Here is a 24,627-nt window from a genome sequence, read left to right on the forward strand (position 1 = left end):
AATGTGATACATACTTGTAAAAGTGTTGCAAAATATACCTTCAGGCATATTTTCTTGATTGTATAATTGCAATAAAACCCTTTAAAAGTAGTAACATTTTGTAAGGTGAATTTTGCTGTCTGCGGTGTTACAGATTCTACTTAAAATGTGTTACATGCTTCACCATTTTACCAATTACTACAGAAATTTGTTTGCTTCCAGATTTCATCAAAAATTCCGGGTGTGGTAGCACAGTTAAAACTTGAAAATAGTAATAATGCTAGTGCTTCCCTTCGTTTTCTGTACAATTACTGTTGCATCATGTATGAAGAAATACCAAATTTCAAGAAAGATTATGAAGAAGTCGTTAAGGCAATGGAGGTATGGATGCTAAACATGTACTACTCCTATGTTTCAAATGAAGAAGGTACCTGACTATTTAAATCATCTAAAGAAGAAAAATTATGCTCATGCTCCTAGATACAACATACTATTGTTTGTCTTCGTAACACCACGATCGTCTTTGCCACAACTGCCAATGTTGCAAGCATTTTTGTTTCAGTTTTTATAATGTGTAATTGTGTATTAATGCTCACCATGTCCATTACTTTTATTAAAATGTATAAATTTGCCAAGTGCCAAATACTTCAGGGAACTCAAACAAAAACTACTTGATAAATATGATAATCAAATTAATCATGATTTTTGGGCTGGTGAGTTGCGTCTTTGAGATGGACCTGTTTACTGGTAGCAGTTCATGTTTGACATCAGCTCTGTAACAGTTATAATATTTTGTGATAAGGTTGGAAAGTGATGGAGGAAAATGATTTTGTTGACAGGCCTGCGAAGTAGAAAAGGTAAAGCTTTTATAAACCTGAATATTGGCCTTTACTGGGCATGATGTTTTGGATATAGTATAGCATTCCTTTCCCCCAATTTTTGAATGGGCGTACTAAGCCTGTTGTTAGGTGGATCTACAATGTGATATGACTCCATATAATGGTACAACTTGGCATTTTTCACATTAAAAAATTGTTGAAATAGGTGAAAGAAGTGATAAGTAGCAAAAAATTGCAAGACTAGCTGGGTATTGAGCCCAAGGCCTTTAGATTTGTAGTGTGGAAGTTACCCACTGCTCTACTGACTCACCCTCTGCCCAATGCCCCCTTAGCAGTATGCTGAGGATATTACAGTTGTTATGTTGCTGAAGCTTAGAGAGGATCTATCTTTCCGTATATGAAAGCCTGTGTCATCAGTATCATTCAATATTAATTGCACGAATGCAAAATGATTTTTACTGTGAATGGGAAATCTGTCTTGTGTGGGCCGTAGTGATAGGACTGCCACAATAGTCATCACACCCATTAAGAAGGTTGTCAATTTTACTGTTACGGAGAGGAGTGCATTTCAATGGATAGACAATTTTGCTGGTAGCTACTCTCCAGCCACTGCAATGTACTGTAGTAATAAAAATTGTATTTATATTAGGACTTCAGTACAACCTAGTGAGTTCTTGAGAAACTGTAGTTAAAGAAAAGGCCCCTCTTCCCTCGCCCAAGATTGTACCACAGTACTGAGGCGGTCATACAGTTGGACAAAGATATTAGCAGTGGAAGTTACAAGGTGAAACTGGGACGATATAACTGGGCATGGAAAATTACAGTCCTTCTGATGGTAATGCTGGACGATTACGGTTAATTTATTTTTCAAGATATTGCTATATAAACATTGATGTTCCGTTAATTGACTAAATCACACGTTTAACTGAAATGACAAACCCAAATGCAGCTGTCTTAATGCACACTTCTAATAGCCTAATTATATGCCTGCCAAAAAAATAATAAAAAAATTACACTGAAAGGTGAAATAAATTTCAAGAAATGTTGTCAGAGTTGCTGACACTATCTCTGATTGACCACTGCCACTGTGGTCTTCTTGTTACCCTACTTCAAGCTTTGTCAGAGATGTAGCTGTTATTACAGCTGTGAATACTCCAAACCTGTAGTCTTAATTCAATGTAGCACTGTAGGCAGTATTTTGCTTCCTTGCCTGACGAACTGCAATATGCTCATGTAGTGAGAGCACCAGTTCATGCTCAGCACCAAATAAGAGATTTCTTCCACGCCGGTGACGATCAGCTGCACTTCACAACTTCAACTACATACCTTGCCATATTTGTGTACTCCTTTTGAACAACACACACTTTGATAACAAAATAATCAATTTTTGACAATATAATGTAAATGGATGGATAAAAAATTGGCTCACCAAGGATGCCAGGAGAACACGCACATTAGGAAAAAAAGGTTTTATTTATGCAACTTTCGGAGCCAATGGCTCCTCCTCCAAGTAGAAGAGTTAAAGGAGAAGGAAGAGGGGTGAAGGGAAAGAACTGGAGAGATTTAGGAAAAGGGGTAAAGTTCGGAAAAGTCACCAGAACATTGGGCCTGGGGAGACTGACCAGATGGGATGAGAAGGAAAGACTGATTGTTGGGGACTGCACCGGGTGAGATTTGAGAACTTGAGAGGTTAAAGGTGGAAGACATGGTAATATGCAAGACAGAGATTACTGCCAAAACATTGTGCATGAATTAATAATAGTGAAGAGCTGCGTGCATTGTATGTAACAGAGGCAGGAGGGGGACAGCAAAAAATAGACAGGTCAGAAAATGAAAGATGTAGAAAAAACAGAGTGAAGAAAGGAGTAGTTACTATGAATAAATGCTGAAGGAGAAGAAATTAACATAAATTAAGGCCAGCTAGGTGGCGAGAACCAAGGACAAGTTGTAGCGCTAGTTCCATCTGCGGAATTCTGGGAAACTGGTGTGTCTGAGAAAAATCCATGTAGTGCATGTGGTGAAACAGGCACCGATATCTTGACCGTCATGTTATGTAGCATGCTCTGCTACAGGATATTGTGTGTTACCAGAATAAACCCTCTGCCTGAGCCCATTCATCGTGACTGCTAACTTAGTGTTAGTCCTGCTGATGTAAAAGGTTGAACAGTATTTACATAACATCTGGTATATGATATGTTATTTCACAGGTGGCTCTTCCTTTGATGGTATGTGTTTTGCCAGTCACTCGGCTGATATGAATCGTGGTAGGAGGGTGCATAGGGGAAGTCTTAGTGGGGATGGTCACAGGGGTAGGAGCCATAGGCTTGAAGATGGGTGCAGAAGGAGCATAAGGTCTGACAATGATATTGATATTGTGGAGATTGGGAGGGTGACAAAAAGCTTTTCTAGGTGTGGCGGGCAAAATCTCAGACACAATGGATCTCATTTCAGGGCATGATTTTAGGAAGCCTTGTCAAAGTAGCTGATTAATACATTCAAGACCAGGATAATTCTGAGTGACAAATGGAGTGCTCTGAAGCTGGTTTGTTTGGAGGGATAAGCAGTAATAAGACTGGATGTGATGGCCAGGGGAATCTGCTTTTGAACTAGGCTGTTGGGGTAATAACATTCAGTGAAGGTGGAGGTGAGAATGGTGGCATATTTCTGTAAAAAGTGTGCATCCAAACAAGTATGTTTGCCTCGAATGCCAAGGCTGTTTGGGAGGGAATGTTTGACATAGAAAGGATGGCAGCTGTCAAAATGTAAATACTGTTTGTTGTTAGTAGGTTTAATGTGGACAGAAGTGTGTAGCTGGCCTACGGTGAGGATGATATCAACATCAAGGAAAGTGGCATGGGATTCAGAAGAGGACCATGTGAAATTTAAATGGGAGAGAAGGTATTTAGAGATTCCAGGAATTTTAACAGGTCAGCTTCACCATGAGTCCATACGGCAAAGATGCCACCAATGTATCTGAACCAAACTGGGGGCTGAAGGCTTATGGATTCCAGGAAACCCCCACCCCCTCCAAGCAACCCATAGAAAGGTTGGCATAGGAAGGGGCCGTCCTGATTCCCATGGATTTTCCCCTGATCTGTTTTTATGTCCGTCTCACAAAGGTGAAGTAGTTGTTGGTAAGTATAAAGTTGATTAAGGTGAGCAAGGATGGTGTAATAAATTTTGAATCAGGTGGATGCTGACTGAGGAAATGTTCGGCAGCAGATAGACTATGTACGTGGAGGACCTGGTATAAACGGAGGTGACATCAGTGGTGACAAGCAAGGTGTATGGTAGGAATGGAATGAGCAAGGATATCAAACAATCTAGGGTTGGTGTGTTTAATACAGGAAGGAAGTCTCTGTACTACAGGTTGCTGGTGCAGATCAACTAAGGCAGATTTACGTTCAGTGGGTGCTTTGAAGCCAGGAACTGTAGGATGGCCAGGATGATAGGGTTTGTGGATCTTACAAAGAAGGTGCAAGATGGAGGTGCATGGTTTGTGTGGGATAAGAAGTTCTATGGATTGAGTTGTTAGCAATTCTGAGGGGACTGAGGTTTTAAGGAGGGACTCCAGGTCAGTTTGAATCACAGGGCTGGTATCTCGATGGCAGATGCTGTATGTAGAAGTGTCAGACAGCTGGCATAGACCTTCACTAACCTACTCCTGTCAATCAAATACAACAGTGGTAGATCCTTTGTCTGCTTGTGGGGGGTGGGGATATTGATGGAGTCATCAGCTTTTAGGGAACACAGAGCCTGGAGTTCTGCAGAGGACAGGTTAAGGTTACAGGGATGTGAGGAAGGTTTGTGAAGAAGTGCTGGATGGGAGAAATTCTTGGAAGGATTGTAAGGAATGATTTTGAGGTAATGGTGTTGAATCCACCAACACAATTTGTCAGAACTTGGCTGGTGGGAACTAGAGCTACTATGTGTCCTTAGTTCTTACCACCTACCTGGCCTTAATTTAAGTAATCAGCATTTCTTCATAGTAGCTACACTGTTCTTCACTCATGTTTTTCTACATCTTTTATTTTCTGCCTTGTCTATTTTTTCGCCACCACCCTCTCACTTCTGTTACATGCAATGCACTTAGCTCTTCCAGGGTTGCCACTAGTTCTGGAAATCAGGGAATATCAGGAAATTTCAAACATGTCAGGGAAATCAGAGAAATATCAGGGAAATTAAAAAATGCTGGTAAATCTTGTTTTTGTTTTTGTTTCTGCAGATGAAATGGCTTGTTTACTGAGATGTGATGCATCATCACTGGTGGCTTGGCACAGCTGAGTACGTGCACTGCTTCCCTACTCCCTCATTCTTACTGCTTCTCCCCTTCCCACCATTCCCGTCAGCTTGCAGTCCGTGTTGCCACCACTTCTTGCTGATAACGTAGCAGCTGCCAATGAGAGGCAGGGAAGTGTGAGGAGTGGTTTGTTTGTATATAATTCTCAGAAACTATTGACACAGCGGCCGGAGACGGCAGTCATGCGTGTGAGTTGTATTGGAGTGATTATGTGAAAGTGTGTGTGCTCTCGCTTTTTGACAAAGGCCGTGGCCGAAAATATAACTATGAGAGTATCATTGTCTTTTCTGTGTGCCTGTCTGCGGCTCAGCGATCATCTTCATGGTGAGTTGTTACCTATCCTTATTAGTACTGATTCTCAGAGTATTCACGCAAGCTGTTGCTTGGATTGATCACCGCAGTCTCATTTTGTCATCGTATCTGTGACACGTGAATAGTTGGTCACATGATTGGACTTCCATGATGGACCAAAACTGCAGGCCATTTCTGTGGGTACCTCTAACGGATGGGGCCTGCCAATCTGAAGTCTATCATTCCCATTAAGGCCCTGCCCATCAGATCTAGTCTCACTGATCTGCCCACAGGCCAGGTCTGTTTGTGTGTGGCGTAATGTGGCGGATTTTTGTCTTGGACCCAGGACTGTGGTGCTCCTCGGCAGGCCAGAAGCCACAGGCGATGGTTTCAGGAATTGTGACTGTCTCATCGCAAGTACATTGTACAGTGCAGCATTTTATAGACATTTTATTTATTCTAATACATTTTGGCATTTTGAAAGTATTCCGTATACTAGAAAGTATGAACACAGTAAGAAGAAGAAAATTGTGACAGTCACTGGCAGTTTGTGCTCTATGTATTAATATATTTCTCGAAAGAAAAATCACATAGTATCTGTAAAATAAAATGATTGTGTGGCATTGATGGCCGGGAGGCCCCATCCAGAGAATTTCGGGCACTGGGTTGCAAGTCTTCATTCAGGTGATGCCACATTTGCCAATTTGCGTGTCAGCGATTGCGAAATGATGATGAGGACAACACAATACCCACTCCACGAGCAGAGAAAATCTCCAACCCACCTGGGAATCAAACTCTGGCCCACTGTGAGGTAGGCAAACATGGTGCCACTCAGTTAAGCAGGCGGACACACAGTACCTCTAAAATAATATATATAATGCAGTGGGTAATAACTGACAATAACGAACAAATAGAACCAACATTTTATTGGTGGTTATCTATAGTGTTGATTTACACAACTATTTCCCGCTTTATACACTTCTTTCAAGAGGCCTACTTTTCTCCGAGGTTATTTCTGAAACCAGTGAAGGTATTTTAAATCTGTCTTGCAACTCTAAGGAAATGCATATTTTTGTCACCAAATGTGTTTTGTTTTATTGAAGTCAAATAACATCAGTGGTCTTAATGAAACGCACATACCGTTTGGCTAGCTTTCTCATCTAAATACAGTTCATTACAAAAGATTTTGATGTTAGTACTTAAGATTTTTGCTCACACAGTTAGAAATGCAGAACTCCCTACATTTTTTTGTCAACTTATGCCTTTACTCACCCATGAGATCTCAAAATTTGTCATGGAAAAGTGCTAAAACTTGTCTAGAAATCAGGGAATTTCACTTGGGGAAATTTGTGGCAACCTTATTTACATTCTTACTAACTCATTCACGATGTTTTAGCAATAATCACTGTCTTGCATAGTACCTTGTCTTCCACCTTTAAGTTCTCAGGTTTTCAAATCTTGTCCAGTGGAGTCCCCAGCAATCAGTCTTTCCTTCTTATCCCATCTGGTAAGTCTCTCCTGACCCAGGGTTCTTGGTGACTTTTCCGGATTCAACCCCTTTTCCCAAACCTTCCCAGTTCCTTTCGCTTTAGTCCTCCTCCTTCCCCTTCAACCCTTCTGCTGCGAGGAGGAGCCACTGGCTCCAAAACCTTGCATAAGCAAAACTATTTGCGTGTGTTCTCCTGCCACCACTTGGTGACTAGATTTTTTTATCTATCCAGTTACATAACTCTCCATGAGAAGTTATGTTTCTGATACTTACGAGTATATAGAGACCAGCTACAGAGTATAGTATCTTCATTTAGCATGGATATTGATTCAGCTAATGTGTCAGACATGTCTACTTCTAGCTTGTGAGATGGGTTGAACTTCTGATTTGTGGGACAAAATAAAAATTGGTGCTGTGCATTGGATAGCAGTTTGTTCTGTCTTGCGAACCTCTCTCCTTTATGTCATAGTGGTATTGTACTATTATCTTACTGTTTTTACTGCTTTCTGTTGTGTTTTTATTTCGGACAGACAGATTATGCTCAATATTTTGCTTGCACTTTGGTTTTCGAATTCCTTCAGTGACTTTTCCCCTATACAACAAGATGGTTGCAGATCAGCACATGCAAGGGACTGCTTTTCTCATTCTGTCCAAGGTATGCTGCAGAAAACAAGGAGCTCCTTTTGCTACATGAAAACATATTTTGTGCGCAGTCGACACCAATTCACGAACAAATTGGTGTCCGTCTTGCACTGGTGCAACTGTAAAAAATGCCAATAGGACTTATCTTTTGAAGTGAAGTGTTTACTGCAATGTGCTGGGATGTTATTGGCACAACTCACACAGCTGCTTGGTATTTTGTGAAAATAGCTATCTGGTCCTGATGCTTTATTGATCGCTTCGTACAAAGAAGGCTCATGCCTGCGTCATATGACCAGCCCCCATGCTGTCAACCACTATGCTGTCTGTTGCTCCCATCACTGTTAGTAGCATAGCAAATTTTCTACCACATGCACTGTCTTGATACTGTATTTGACGTGTGTAGTGTATTTGATCCAGCAGAATGTAATATTTCCCGAGGACTGCTGTTAACTAGTTTTTTCCCAGAAATTGTAACACAACTGTATCTGTACCTATGGTTCTTCAAAAATAGCTTTCCTGCTGTGTTCTTTGCACTTGATACTTCTTGCAGTATTTCGATTAGCAACACTGCAAGTACAGGATAATAAACAGTCCCCATTATCTCTCAAGTACTGGAAGATGAAGCTTGCACAGGATAGAGTAGCATGGAAAGCTGCATCAAACCAGTCTCAGGACTGATGACCACCACAACAACATCATAGCCGTTTATTTTCCAAGACATCTTTGTATGCAACACTTTGTTACCGTATTTACTCGAATCTAAGCTGCACTCGAATCTAAGCCGCACCTGAAAAATGAGACTCGAAATCGAGGAAAAAAATTTTTTCCCGAATCTAAGCCGCACCTGAAATTTGAGACTCGAAATTCAAGGGGAGAGAAAAGTTTTAGGTCGCACCTCCAAATCGAAACAAAGTTCGTCTAGTTGTAATATGAGACACAATTTAGGTCGAATGAATGACGATACAGCTGCAGTAGTTTGGTTCGAGTCGTAAGCTTAGCAGTTACAGTTGACCAGGTAGCCATTGCTACGCGTCACGCGCTCCGTCCGTATTTATACGGATATCCTTCCTTTTTCACGTGCTTCGTCTGGTTTGAATTGATTGCTTATTTTTCTTTGATCTGGTAAGTGCCGTTCTCTTTGTTATAGGTGTTTACATCACTCCAAGCTGAAAATGCATTACTGCACTGTGTCATGCATTGTTTGACGCTTTCTGATAGTGCGTGTTTACGGCCTGTCGCTGCTCGCGGCGTGGCTTGCTTTTGTGCGCGCTACCGCCGCTTACAAATAAAAAATAGAGAGGAGTCGTCTCATTAGCGAAACATTTGTTGTTACTTACACTACTGCTTTCTTCGATAATGATCAACAAGAACCAAATAACAGACTGCGTATGATAGATGATGTTCTGAACGAAAGTTTAGCGAAAATTTTTCCCCGTTCCAAAATCTTTGCAGGCGCCTCTTTAGTTCATTACATTCTGCACAGAAATTAGAGTCATCTTAGATTTTTAAATCTAGTCAGTTGCCGTGCTTCATTTCTGACTGTATCACTATCAGGCATAAGAATAATACGAATATAAACATGACATGATATGTATATTCTTCCGCGTTTGCTGTTGTCTCACTCTAATTTCGTAGTTTATTAGGCAGACAGGATTTAAATGAGATAGTAGCAAACACGAAACAATACATGGCAAAATGTTTATATTCGTATTAATCTTATGGCGAAGAGAATACTACATGTGATTCACAATTCATAAAAGTTCCTATTAGCAACCATCTCTTCTCACAGGTAGGAAAAAATTCAGAACGTAGAGTTGGCCATATTGACAAACATCCCAAACAGTCTTGCCAGTCGGATTTTCGTAGTACATTGAAATGCTGCTACGTTTGAAGAACAACAATACAGAATTTGTATTTACTTCATTGGATAATGTACCAAAATGCAGTGGTCGAAACTCTGGGCGGAGGAAAAAGGCTCGTCTTCCACTTTTTTTTTTTTTAATTTATTTACTGACGCAGAGGTTTTGGTGCCAGTATTTATCTTTGTGCCTACAAAGCATGCCTGTGTGGCACTACATATATTCAACGGCAGAAGTTAGTTGTGGCGGCACCCACCAACATTTTTCAGAACTCCCGCTTGCTTTGCACTCGATTCTAAGCCGCAGGCGGTTTTTTGGATTACAAAAACCGGAAAAAAAGTGCGGCTTAGATTTGAGTAAATACGGTAATTCATAAAATCACCCCTCTTTTTGAAATGATAAAGCCAAAAGCAGCTGTTGTAGTGCTCATTTCCAAAACTGTTGTTTCTTGACATACACAAACTCTGAAAATATGCTTACTAACAGAATGAATTTGTTTCCACCCATTCACTACCAAATGATAATAAAGATATTTAACCACTATTGCTACTAATGAGGCCTCAGAGTATACATGCAGCCTGAGTGGGTCAGCTGTACTAATTTAATCCATGTTGTACTGTTGCCAGATCTCAACTGCCTCACTGTAGACAGGAAGACACATCTCATCCTGAAGATCTAAGCTTGACTGTCACAGTGATACAAATTATGACATCACAGAATTACTGAATTAAGTGTTCTGCTTTTGTTTTCAATTTGCAGTAATTTCTCTAAAAGAATTTTAAGAAAATCATCATTCTAAACATTCTCTCAGTCTTTCTCAGTGTGATTGATTAATGGTGTGCTTCTGGCTGTTTAGCCGAGTTATTAATTTCCACTTTATGCATGTAATTTTACAGCTGGCCCTACCATCTTCTACATGTGCTATGAGTTATGCTGTTCTATATGCTCACTGCCTTGGCTGCATCCATCCATCACAAAGATATTCGGAGCTGACTAGTCCATATTTTCAGTGAAGGAGAGCCTTGCTGAAGAATTACAACATGCACGAATATTGTTCCCAGTGAATGGGAACAGATGTTGGAGTCAAGATCAATAATGCCCGAAAAAATATCGAGACACACTAATGAAGAGAAGCTAAGAATTTCTTATCTGCCTTATGCTGGCCCAATATCTGAAAGGATTGGTAGACTTCTACAGAAACATGGCATCTAATATTTTTCGCTCCCATCAACAAACATAAAAAGTCTTTTGCAATTGCAAATGCAATGCGTTATAGTATTGACGATGATCTAGGTCTCAGAAAGCAGGGTGTGTACCATGTTCCATGTGAATGTGCCATGTTTTACTTGGGGCCGACTGTGAAAAAAGTCAAGGACAGAGAAAGGTATATCAGTGCCACACTGGAGTAAAACAACCATATAAATCACTTATCACAAGAGTGGTGCCTTGAATATAATCATGAAATGAAATACAACGAAACAAGGATCATATTGCAGACCTAAGTTCCTGGGACTGTGTGATTACATCTACACCTGTATTTTGCAAATCACCATGTGATGCATGGCAAAGGGTTTGCCCCATTGTACCAGAAATGATGGTTTCTTTCTGTTCTGTTCACATATGGAGTGTGGGAAGAATTATTGTTTGAATGCCTCTGTGTATGCAGTAATTATTCTAATTTTGTCCTCATGATCCGTATGTGAGCAATAAATAGGGGATTGTAGTATGTTCTTAGTATCATCATTCGAAGCTGGTTTTTGAATCTTTGTTAATATACTTTCTTGGGATAGCTTGTCTATCTCATTTAGTATCTCTGTGACACTGTCCCACAGATCAAACAAACCTGGGACCATTTGTGCTGCCCTTCTCTGTATATGTTCAATATCCCCTGCGACTGCTATTTGGTACGTACCCCATGCAATTGAGCAGTATTTTAGAACCGCTTGCACAAGCGATTTATAGGTAGGGACAGGAAAAAATTGGTGGAACACTTAACTTCCATTCGTATCGTAAACCACGAAACTATCGGTTACGTCGCGGCTTAATCGTTCGGCTACTGTCTTGTCTCAAGTGATCACATTTCTTCAAGACTTATATCGTTGCTGTGTTATTAACCACATTTAATAAACATTGGCGATGTGTTTGAGATAAATTTTCATTGTGCCATTGCTTTGAAATGAATTTTTCCTGACCCTTTTTATAGGCAATCTCCTTTGTAGACTGATTGCACTTCCCCAGTATTCTGCTAAAAAACTTATGTTTACCATCTCCCTTACTCATGAATGGGCCTATGTGATCATTCCATTTTATATCCCTACCAGGTGTCACACCCAGGTATTTCTACGAGTTGAACATTTTCAGTGATGATTTGCTGATATTATAGGATACTACAGTTTTTCATTTTGTGAAGTGCACAATTTTACATTTAAAGGAAGTTGCCCATCTTTGCACCACTTTTAAATTTTATCAAGATATGACTGAAAATTTATGCAGCTTCTTTCAGATAGTACTTCATTATAGATGACTGCATCAGCTGCAAAACATCTGAGATTACTATTGATATTGTCCACAAGGTCGTTAATATACAACATGAACAGCAAGAGTCCCAATACACTTCCCTGAGTTGCACCTGAAGTTACTCCTACATCTGACGATGGCTCTCCAACTCCCTACCATAAAGTCCTCAATCCAGTCACAAATTTCACTTGATACTCCATATGATCATACTTTTGGCAATAAGCGTAGGTGTGGTACTGAGTTAAAAAATTTTCGGAAATCCAGAAGTACTAAATCTACCTGCATGCCTTGACCAAAGCTTTCAGTGTGTGACGTGAGAAAAGTGTGACTTGGGTTTCACATGTTCGATGATTTGGAATCTATGCTGGTTGGCATGGAGGTGGTCATTCTGTTCATCATACCTCATTCTGTTTCAGCTCAGCATTTGTTCTAAGATCATGAAACAAATTAATGTCAAGGATATTGAACGGTAGTTTTGTAGCTCACTTCTACTACCCTTCTGCATCTACATCTACATATATACTCCACTATCCACCAAGCGGTATGTGGCGGAGGGCACAATTTGCGCTCAAGTTATATTTACCCTCCTGTGTTCCACTCGTGGATGGTGCGAGGGAAAAACGACTGTCTGAACACCTCAGTATGAGCTCTAATTTCCCTTATCTTTGAATGGTGATCATTGCACGATTTGAAAGTTGGTGGTAATAATATATGCTCTACATCCTCAGTGAAAATCGGATTTCGGAATTTAGTGACCATCCCCTTCTGTTTAGCACATCGTCTATCTGCAAGTGTGTCCCACTTCAAACTTTCTATGAGATTTGTAATGCTCTCGTGATGGCTGAATGTACCAGTCACAAATCTTGCCGCTCTTCTTTGTACCTTCTCAATTTCTTGAATTGGGCCCAATTGGTAAAGGTCCCATACGGACGAACAATACTCTAAGACTAGATGAACTAACGTACTGTAAGCAGTTTCTTTTCTTGAAGGACTGCATCGCTTCGGGATTCTGCCAATAAACCACAATCTAGAGTTCGCCTTGCCCATTACTTGCGTAATCTGATCATTACATTTGAGATCATTTCGAATAGTCACATCCAGATACTTGACGGATGTTACCGTTTCCAAAGACTGGGAATTTATTTTGTACTCATACATTAATGGGGATTTTCGCCTTGTTATACGCAGTAGGTTACACTTACTAATATTGAAAGTTAACCGCCAGTCATTACACCACGCATTTATTTTCTACAAATCCTCATTGATTTGTTCACAACTTTCGTGTGGTACTACTTTCCTGTAGACCACAGCATCATCAGCAAACTGTCTAAGGCCGCTGTCAATACCATCAACGAGATCATTTATGTAAATTGTAAAAAGCAGAGGACCTATTATGCTGCCTTGGGGCACACCTGAAGTTACACTTGTTTCTGTTGAAGTCACCCCATTCAGGACGACATATTGCTCTCTGTCTGTTAGAAAACTTTCTATCCAACTGCATATGTCATCAGATAGACTGTAAGTGCCCACTTTTTGGAGCAAGCGACAGTGCAGAACTGAGTCGAACGCCTTTCGAAAGTCTAGAAATGTGACATCAACCTGGGAGCTGGTATCTAGAGCCTGTTGTGTATCATGCACAAAGAGGGCCAACTGTGTTTCGCATGACTGCTGTTTCCTAAAACAGTGCCGATTTCTGCAGATGAGCTTCTCAGAGTCTACAAAGGTCATAATGTCTGAACACAAAATATGTTCCATGATTCTACAACAAATTGATGTCAGTGAAATTGGCCAGTTCCCCTTTTTATAGATTGCTATGACCTGGGGCTTGTTGCAGTCCCTTGGAACTTTCTGCTGTTCCAATGCTCTATGGTAGATGATGGATAAGAATGGTGCTATATTTGTAGCATAGTCAACATATGATGTTATGGGGATACCGCCTGGGCCAGATGCCTTCCTTGCATCTAAGGATCTTCACTGTTTTACAATCCCAAATACACTATGTCAGCCATCCTTGCATTTGTTCGATAATTGAAAGAGGGAATGATGCTGCAGTCCTCTACCGTAAACGAGTTTTTGAAAGCTAGCTTAGGGTTTCGGCCTTCTGTTTATCATCATCCGTTACATTACCCATACTGTCAGCAAGAGACGGTATTGAATTATTTGTAGCATTCGTAGATTTCACGTACGACCAAAATTTTTGGGGTTATTTTTAGAATCTATAGATAAAATATTGCTTTCAAATTTGTTAAAAGAATCTCTCATTGACCTTTTGACAGCTGCTTTCATTGCGCATAATTTCTGTTTGTCAGCTGGTCAGTGACTATGTTTAAAATGACTGAAAAATTCTCTGCTTTCTCAGCAACTTCCTAATATGTTTGTTGTACCGAGGTGGATCCTTTCCCTCTCCTAAATTTTTGCTAGGCACATACTTCTCTAGCACGTGCTGGACAATATCTTTAAATTCTGACCAAAGATGCTCAATATCTTTGTGTCCCGCGGTGAATGCTTGGATCTGTGGATCTTATTCATTAATGACACTTTTATTTGCTTTCCCGAACAAGAAAACTCTATACTTTTTTTTGCAGCTTCCACTGACATAGAAGCCACGACGACATTATGGTCGCAAATACCTTCTTCTAGATTAACTTCCTCAAAAAGATCAGGTCTGTTTGTTGCCAAGATATCTAATATGTTCCTATCTCGAGTTGGTTTTCTAACCAATTGCTCAAGACTTTCCCTGAGACGTTCTGCGACTGTTGTTGCGGACGCTGTTGGTCTATAAAAACATCCTAATACATTGGTCAATCCTTGTCTGATTGACTGCTTTACCCAGACTATTTCACAGTCTGACCCAAAATTGATCTCAACTGTGTTTAAACAGCTTTTAACTGCAATGAACACACCACCTCCCATAGCATCAGTCCTATCCTTCCCAAACAGTGTCCAAACTGAGTTCAAAATTTCACTTCTATTTATGTCTGGTTTCAACCAGCTTTCGGTATCTAATACAATATTGGCATTGCTACTGTTTATTTTGGAGAGTAACTCGGGTATCTTCGACAATTTATTAACATTAAATCCTTTGGAATGACCTGTTTAGGTAAACTAACAATTTTTACAGTTGGCACACCCACATCAGTGTCATGAACTGGTAATTTTTCAGGCCAACGGTTTGTATCCCATGGGGAGGAACCTAATCTAAAAAACCTCCATATGCACACCACAAGTACTGTGCTACCCATGTAGCTGCTTCCTGATATGTTGAGGGGCATCCTATAACCTTCCACCCCATAGCGTAGGTCGAGGAATCTACAACCATTTTCGTCACAGAGTCGACGTAGCCTCTGGTTTAGATTCTCCGCTCGACTGCAAGTCAGAGGACCCTGGTCCACCCTGGGTACGATGCTGCAGATCATCAGCTTGGCTTTCACTCCTCGAGAGATGGAGGCTGCCTTCACCAGTTTAGCCAGTCATCGAAAGGACCCAAGGCTTTCCTCGGAACCCCGACAACAGGCATCATTGGTGCCGACCGTTCATGTGGATGCGTGTGACATAAGCTTTTTTTCCAAGAACTGGACACGGGTTTTTGTTCAAGGGATTGTAGTTGAAAAGAGAGGCTAACTCAGCAGCAGATTCAGTTTAGAATCTGACGGGGATTTCGTCGGGCCCTGGAGCTTTGTTCAGTTTTAATGATTTCAGCTGTTTCTCAACACCACTGAGACTGATACTTACTTCATTCAGCTTTTCAGTGGTACGACAATTAAATTGCGGCATTTCTCCTAGGTTCTCCTTTATAAATGAACATTTGAAAATGGAGTTGAGCATTTCAGCTTTTGCTTTGGAGTGTTTATTAAGTGGCTGATGACTGCTGTATTTGGCTAGTGTGGCAATGTTTTGACTGCTTAAGCAATGTATGTCTGAGACCTATTACTACATGCAGCTACACCTACCACCACCACCTTAACAATCGTTTATTAGATTGGTGTAGATACTCAGCCATGCAACTCTAATGATTTACCACACGGTCCAGCTATGCTGTGCCCTGTTCTTCCTCGGCTTGAACTTCTTTCTTTTGTGCAGTGAAGTGGCTGTAGAACAAAACACTGTTTCTTTACTTAAATAAAATGTAGACTGGTTCCAGTTAACTCTGTGTATTATCACAAACTTTCACAAATGTTACATGGGAATCAATTAATATTACTGTCTCAAAGACTTGTCGCTAACATTCTGTCTGTTAATAGTACACACATCAAAAAAAGTTTTGCATTACCCCGGTTGCTAGAACTCTTGAAGATACATGTTTACTGTGGATATTGTATCACAGACACAGTGTCTTTGACTGTTCCGAGATGTCATTAAACTGCCCAAAGATGTAAACAACCATGCATGAGCAGTATCTATTAGACGGACAGGGTCCAACAGCCGATCAGTTCCAGTCATTCCACCAGGAAGGAGGTACACAGCTCTTGTTGTCTGTAGTGCACCCATGCCTGGACAGTCAGTACCGCAGTTTGATCGTGTCCACATTGTTACTTTGTGCCAAGAAGGGCTCTTGACAAGGGAAGTGTCCAGGCATCTCGGAGTGAACCAAAGTGATGTTGTTCAGACAGGGAGGAGGTACAGAGAGACAGGAACTGTCGATTACATGCCTCGCTCAGGCTGCCCAAGTGCTACTACTGCTGTGGATAACAGCTACCTATGGATTATGGCTCAGAGGAACCCTGACAGCAACGCTACCATGTGGAATAATGCTTTTTGTGCAGCCGCACGACATTGTGTTATGTCTCAAACTGTGTGCAATAGGCCGCATGATACGCAACTTCACTCCCGACGTCCATGGCAAGATCTATCTTTGCAACTGTGACACCATGCAGCATGGCACAAATGGGCCCAACAACATGCCAAATGGACTGCTCAGGATTGGCATCACATTCTCTTCATCGATGAGTGTGGCATATACCTTCAGCCAGACAACTGTCGGAGACGTGTTGGAAGGCAACCCGGTCTGGCTGAATGCCTTAGACACACTGTCCAGCGAGTGCAGCAAGGTGAAGGTTCCCTGCTGTTTTGGGGTGGCATTATGTGGAGCTGATGTCGCCACTGATGGTCACGGAAGGCGCTGTAACAGCTGTACGATACGTGAATGGCGTCCTCCGATCGATAGTGCATCCATATTAGTAGCATATTGGTGAGGCATTCGTCTTCATGGATGACAATTCGCGCCCACGTCATGCACATCTTGTGAATGACTTCCTTCAGGATAATGACATCGCTCGACTAGAGTGGCCAGCAGGTTCTCCAGACATGAACCCTATCGAACATGCCTGGGATGGATTGAAAATGGCTGTTTATGGACGATGTGACCCACCAATTACTCTGAGGGATCTACGCTGAATCTCCTTTGATAGGTGGGACAATCTTGACCAACAGTACCTTGAGGAACTTGTGGATAGTACGCCACAACGAATGCAGGCATGCATCAATGCAAGAGGACATGCTACAAGGTATTAGAGGTACCAGTGTGTACAGCAATCTGGACCACCACCTCTGAAGGTCTCGCTGTATGGTGGTACAATATGCAATGTGTGGTTTTAATGAGCAATAAAAAGGGCGGAAATGATGTTTATGTTGATCTCTATTCCAGTTTTTTTTGTACGGGTTCCGGAACTCTCAGAACAGAGGTGACGCAAAACTTTTTTTATGTATGTATATAACAACAATTGCGTATACACTTCATGTTTGTCTTCCGTGGTGCTGGAGATCTGCCATGGTACCAGAACTCCTTTGTTACTCCTTGCTCTAAAGAGATGCTCTCCAACAGGCAGACTTTGCAGCTGTGGAGCAATATTTTCCCATGGTATGTGGCCTGATGTTTATGAACTAATTGCGATCATGCACATCTTTACTCCAAGCTCTATATTTGACGTACACACACATGCCCTTCCATAAATGGCAAGGGTCACTACAGCTTTGCTACTTTCAATTTCAGTTTCAGTTTCTGTTTCGTCCGTGAGTGACTTTATACTTACTTTGATGCCACTAACAGCCTTCACATACGACCATAATAATTTCTTTGGGTTTTGTGAAATATAATTTGACAATATTCTGCTGCGGTAGTCATTGAAGGCACCATTCTTTGTTTTCTTGAGTGCCAAATGCGTTTCATTCAGCATCTCTCTATCTATAGCCCTATGCTTTGTTTTGAACCTATTATGCAGTAATCTCTGTTTCTTTAGAATATATTTTTTAAATTGAGCCATAGTTCCTCTACATGCTGCTGCCCTGTGCTGAAAGTTTCAAATTTCTCATTGAGATATGACACTACTGATTTTTTATCTAGTTTACTGACATATATATATATATATCTGTTTATTTTAGTGCTCCTTCATACTTTGGTACTCATTGTTGCCACAACTGTGTTGTGGTCATTGATATTAGTTTCAGTGTGGTCATCCACAGAGAAGTCAGGTCTATTTGTTGCCATTAGATCCAATATGTTTCCATTATGAGTGGGGTTCATAACTCTCTGTTCTTGGTAGTGTTCAGAGAAGGTATTTATTAATGTTTCACAGAATATATTATCATGCCCACCACCAACAAAACTGTAATTTTCCCAGTTAATTGTTAGATGGTTAAAGTGTCCACCGATGATTGCAGTATGATTGGTGAACTTAACTGAGATTTTCTCTAAAGTTTTTGGATATATCAGGAGATGAGTCTGGTGGGCGATAGAAGGATCAAGTTATTTTATGCCCATAATACTGACGCGGAGGTGTCCCCAATGGTGGAATCAACTTTTTGAAAACAAATGTGCAGCTGTATAGGTTAAGATTCGGGGTCACACACTGCAGCCATTCATCCTGGTGGACTCTCATTTGTGAGTAATTGATGAAAAAAGTTTTGGAATGTTGTGTGACCCACATCAGCATTAAAAAAGTTGCATCAGTTTGTTTGTGTCGTGTAATGGATAGGGTAGCTTCACGTGCTAGAGGTGTGAGTTCTCATCAGGTGCAGTAATCCTTTTTGTTTTTAAGTGTTTATTAAAAAGACTTTGATCATTATATTTATTCAATTGATTGGTTTGGCCAGTCCCACTGCTGGGGCCAACTCCTTGTGAGTCTTGTCCAATTAATCTCACATGCAGCTTCAATTTCTATCGGGGTGGGTTTGAGTTTCTTGTCTACTGTGACAAATACACCAAGTCCATTTCCCATTTGCCTATCCTTTTGATATATACTTAAATTTCCCCAAAAATCTCACTGCTATCAATTTCAGGCGTCAACCAGCTTTCTGTACCTGGTAATATGTGAGCATCAGTGATTTTCATGAGCGCTGTAAACTCTGGCACTTTGTTACAAATACTTTGGCAGTTCACCATAAGAATTTTCATACTCTCACTTCTGGTAGGCATTTCTCTCAATCTTAACTCATAATCATAGGTTTCCTACAGCTATCATTATCTGGATTGGATGGAGAGTCACCTAATCTAAAACACCCTTGTCTGGTCCCCCCCCCCCCCCCCCCCCCCCACACACACACAGTCAGCTACCTGAGTAGCAGCCTCTGATTGGAGTGCAAACCAGATATATTTAGAGGGACCCTACAGTTCTCAACCGTATGGCACATGTCCAGGAAGCCACAACCTAGATGGCACAGAACCTTCGAAGTCTCTGGTTCAGTCCTTCCACTCAACTCAGAACAAAGGGCTGTGTTCAGTTCTGGAGACTATGCTGCAAATTGTGAGGTTCATTGAAATTTCACGCATAAGGCTGGTCTTCTTGACCTTATCTGCCAGTTGCTGGAATGACCCAAGTAATTCCCTCAATGGCTGCTGGAATAGCCTCTTCAACAAATTGCGTGAGTGCCCTAGGCATATGCACTGGGTGTGCCTGGTGCCCTTCCATGTCCTTTGCTCTGCCATTTCCCTAAGGGATACCATCATTCACCATACATTTGAAATTCTGATGAGTAATAGACCCTACCCTTTTACGTTGGCATCCTCTTGACATGGACAAAGCAGGTTTCCTCAAAACAGATGAAGTAAGTCCCACCAGCTCAGTTTCAGTGATAGACAGCACGTCATATTTGTTGGTTAGGGGGATCAGTACAACACCCTCAGTCCTCTTAGCTCTATTATAAAAATGCCACTTGCAGTCAAGTGGACGAGTAATGGCAGATCTTGTACTATCTGCAGAGGACACAGGATCCACATAGAGGATAGTACTTGAGGTACCTCTCGTACCGGTATCGCAGGTACACGATGCTTGGGAGCTCTTCCAACTCACCAATTCACAGCAGCTGCCAATTGTTTGACAGTAGTCAGACTATTTCCAGCTGCTTATGAATGTCAACCCACTCATCCAGTGTAGGATAGCAGCAACCACAGTGGGGCTGCATTTTGGCTGGTGCAATGTATTACAAGGCAGTGAATGAATAACGTAATGCTTGCTGATTATCTTTTAATCTGTTGAGCTAAAAAGTTGCTAATTCTCTATAAGAATAGAGGCAAATACACAAAATGAGATCTGTGTTAAGACAACACCAAAACCTGTGGTAAAAGCTACTAATTTTTCAAAACTTTTTGAGGTTAATTATAGTTGTTAGCAAAGTTAATTTACAATCACTGCAGATAATATATAAGGCTAGTCCTTTTTAAGGGAAAACTAGATGTAACACAGAATGAGATTTTCACTCTGCAGCGGAGTGTGCGCTGATATGAAACTTCCTGGCAGATTAAAACTATGTGCTGAACCGAGACTCAGCGAAGGTCCCGAGTTCAAGTATCGGTTCGGCACACAGTTTTAATCTGCCAGGAAGTTTCATAGATGTAACACAGTATGCAAAATAAAATATCTGCTACAGTAGCTAAATCACAAATACCAATTTACTACAAATTACTTGTAAGTTGTGCATAGGACAGTGGTAGCTTCCGAAAATTGTCAGAAACACACATTTATTGGCCTTGATATACAATGAAATTCAGAGGTGATATAATCTTTGGCAGAACTGTTAATCACAAGCACTGATTTGCTATGAAATAAGTTACATATCCAAAACATTCATATTGGTAACTTACAAAAATATAGTTCTGTAAGCATCTGAAAATTCTCAAAATTAATCTATTTCTTACATAGTTTTACAATAAAATAGTGTGTGTTTGTTTTGAACGAGGATAGGCCTGCTGTTCTCAAATCTTTTAAAAGAGCACAATTAACTTAAAGCCAATAATTGATGAATGTTCGAAATTTCATGATATATCACATTACAAATGGGTATTGGTATAGTCACAGAAAGATTATACAGAAGCGATGTGAACAGTAAAATATGCAAATTTAGAACTTAAAATTGGCACATGAATCTCATACATGCAGTCTCAAACAAAGGGAAATTCTGAAGTTGACTTTCATATGTATAAAGAAAAATGCATATTGCATGGATTTTTCGCTTAGCTGTTTCTGTGCAGACTCCTACACTGGCATCCCAAAGAATAACACTGCAGCATCAGTTTATCTTGGTCAAAATTGCTAAAATGTGCAACATCAACAAAGCACATCTTCTGCCTGCAATGCAATGGAATTAAGAAATCCTTTGAAATAAAGATGTCCAAAAATCTAACAAACAGGGATGGAGGTTTCAGTTTAAACAGTGCTTGGGGTGCAGCTCTCAGTTTATTAAGATTTTGCGTCATCACATCCACTAGAGCTGCAAAACATTGAAAGAATGAGTTCTAAGGAATGTCATTACAGGCTCTGAAACGCAAAAGAGCTTAAAAGAGTGTAGTGGGCACTGTGAGTTGAACTCGCCTATTAATAGCAATGTGAGACCAACAATAGTCCACAACCTGCTTGGAATCCAGGTAACGAGTAAACACAACATCGCAACTCGCAGCACTTCAAGAAAATAACTGGTTCAGCCATTGAAATATAGTGCATAAAATGGAAACAACATATCAGCAGAAACCCAGAAGCACACCATTAAGTAACTGCAAAGTCATTCATCTTAACAAACAAATTGTATATGAGTTTTAATCTAACTTATTGTAGTGTGAAACTTTATTGCATTGCACCTGGAGCTCAGCAGGTTACAGATTAGCTCAGTATTCATATAAATTTACCTCTACATCTACAAGACACTCTGCAATCACACTTGTGTCGGGCAGAAGGTTCATATAACCACCTTTAGATTATTTCTCTGCTGTCCTGCTCTGATCCATGAGGGAAAAACGAACACTTAAATCTGTGTGAGCTCTGATGTCTCTTATTTTATTAAAATTATCATTCTCCCTATGTAAGTGAGCATCAACAAAATATTTTTTGCATTCAGAGGAGGAAGTTGGAGACTGAAATTTCATAAAAACATCTCATCACAATGAGAAACACCTTTATTTTAATGATTAACACCTCTAATCATGTATAATATCTGTGACACTCTCTCCCCTATTTTACCATAATACAAAATGAGCTGCCCATTATTAAACTTTCTAGATGTTCTGTATCAGTCTTATCTGTTTCAAATCCATATCATGTAGCAGTGCTGCAGAAGAGGATGAACAAGTATAGTGTAGACAGTCTACTAAGGAGACATGTTGCATCTTCTAAATGGTCACCCAATAAAATGCAGTCTTTGGTTTATAGGGTGCAGAAAAATTTCCGCTACCAGTCACAGCGGAAATTTTTCTACACCCTATAAAGGAACAGCCATGGAGATAAACAGCATCCACTACGGATAAAATTCATTTTGTCTTTGGTTTGCCTTCCCCACAATTTTATCTGCATGATCATTTCAATTTAAATTGTTCTTAATTTTATTCCCGTGGTATTCAGTTGAATTGACAGCCTTTAGATTTGTGTGCTTTATCATGTAACCAAAATTTAATCGATTCATTTTAGTAATAATATGGATAACCTCACACTTTTGATTATTTAGCGTCAACAGCTGCTTTTCACACCATGTGGGTATATTATGTAAATCATTTTGCAATTGGTTTTGATCTTTTGATGGTTTTACTAGATCACAAATAACGGCGTCATGTGCAAACACTCTAAAGGTGCGTTTACAACTGTGAACCTTGTGGGTAGTCGATGTGCGGCTGTGCTTTCCCCCTTGTGCACGTGTCTCCTCATCTGGTATGGGGAAACTTTTGCACCCCCTTGCGCACAGTTGAGAGACGTGTGTAATTTTGCACCGGTGCGTGTACACCTTGCCTCTTCGTGCAAAGGCTGCTCGCACCTAGTGCGGATGGGAAGTCGCACAGGTGTAAAATGCACATTAAGAGAGCTGCTCAGATTGTTTTTAAAATCATTAGGGAGCCTATAACACTTCCTTGGTGAACACCAGGTAACACTTATGTTTTACTTGATGACTTTCCATCACTTACTATGAGTTGTGACCATTCTGATAACAAATCAAGATTCCAGTTGTATAAATGACCGAATGTAACTGTTAGCTGTTCTGAAGCAAAATTTCTGTGAGTGTGTTTATGGCAACTTTGATAAGATGAATACATATCTAAAAGTCGGAAAGTTTGGAACTAGAAAATTTGAAGGTATAAGAACCAGTGCATCAAAACTGCACCCTGCACCCTAATAAACATTTTGGAAAAAAGTTTTTTCCCCCTCTACATAGGCTAGAAGTTTACCAGAACCTGTTCATGGAAATGGTCCCATCCATTATTTCAGTCGTGTGGACCAATCATTCTTTTGAGAAATTAATCACACAGACAAATAGATATGCTGTTCCATTATTGTTACAACCAAACAAGAATTCGATATTACTTGAACTGGACAAAAAGCAGATGGGTTGGACAACTGATTAATTATTTCAATTAGGTATTTTGTGAATAGTATGAACAAAAGTTGTTTTATAGTGTCCACTGTAGTGATTAATTACTTTTGAAGTTACAGGAAACTTTCCAATTTACATTACCGGTAACTTTTGTTGGGTGTCAAATTACAAAAACAAAACTTCTACAATCAATTCTAAGACCAGCCTTTGAGGTTTTTTTTTTGTCACCTGTCTATTCCTCCATCTCTGACAATGATTTGTGCATGTGAAACATGTCTAGTTTCACTGTAGTTTCTTGTAAAATTGTTGGTCCCCCAATAATCAGCTGAGAAAATCCCTTCAAATGTTGGAGGAAGGCAAGGACATAACAGCTTCAGTAGACCACACCTTGAAAAGCACTGTGGTATGCAAACCAACCAAAGGGTTAAGAAAAGTTGTTTCATATATGTTCTATCTGCATTTTGAGTTATTTTGTTGTGCTCATCACACACTGCACACAAGTAATATCTAATAACAGATGTAATTACAAATACATTCTTAATGACAACATTTTATTGTAAAAATCATATTTGGCTCTCAGATAGTACTGCCATCTCAGTGATGCAATGAACATATGAAATACTTCATTGTTCATCATTGCTATTGTCACCACCACCACCACCACCACCACCACCAGCCATTTCAAATCCGTGGTAGATAAAAGCCTCATTCAGGCTTCCCAATATGTGACATTTTTAGCTATCCACACCAGTGCTGCCCTTTGTATTTTATATAGTCAAATTTCCACCTCCGGCATGAATATTGTCTCAGTCTTTTCTCATCGGTTGGAATCCAACTGGGAACTTCCTGTATCTATGTACCATCCACTCACCTGGCAACATATCTATCCCCCTCACCATCTCTCAATTTCATTTTCATTGCTGTCAA

The 24,627-nt window shown here is 40.3% G+C and overlaps 1 protein-coding gene across 3 annotated transcripts in view; it reads left to right on the plus strand.

The window, feature by feature from the left end:
• Positions 1 to 24,627, plus strand: part of LOC126259667 (ubiquitin carboxyl-terminal hydrolase 35) — a 120,336-nt gene that overhangs the window by 75,611 nt on the left and 20,098 nt on the right. For all 3 annotated transcript variants that reach the window (XM_049956607.1, XM_049956608.1, XM_049956609.1), the window contains exon 6: positions 202 to 360. In XM_049956607.1, the coding sequence (XP_049812564.1) occupies positions 202 to 360 (159 nt within the window). The remainder of the gene's footprint in view (positions 1 to 201; positions 361 to 24,627) is intronic.

Source organism: Schistocerca nitens, chromosome 5, assembly GCF_023898315.1.
Source record: "Schistocerca nitens isolate TAMUIC-IGC-003100 chromosome 5, iqSchNite1.1, whole genome shotgun sequence".
NCBI classification, from domain to species: Eukaryota; Metazoa; Arthropoda; class Insecta; order Orthoptera; family Acrididae; genus Schistocerca; species Schistocerca nitens.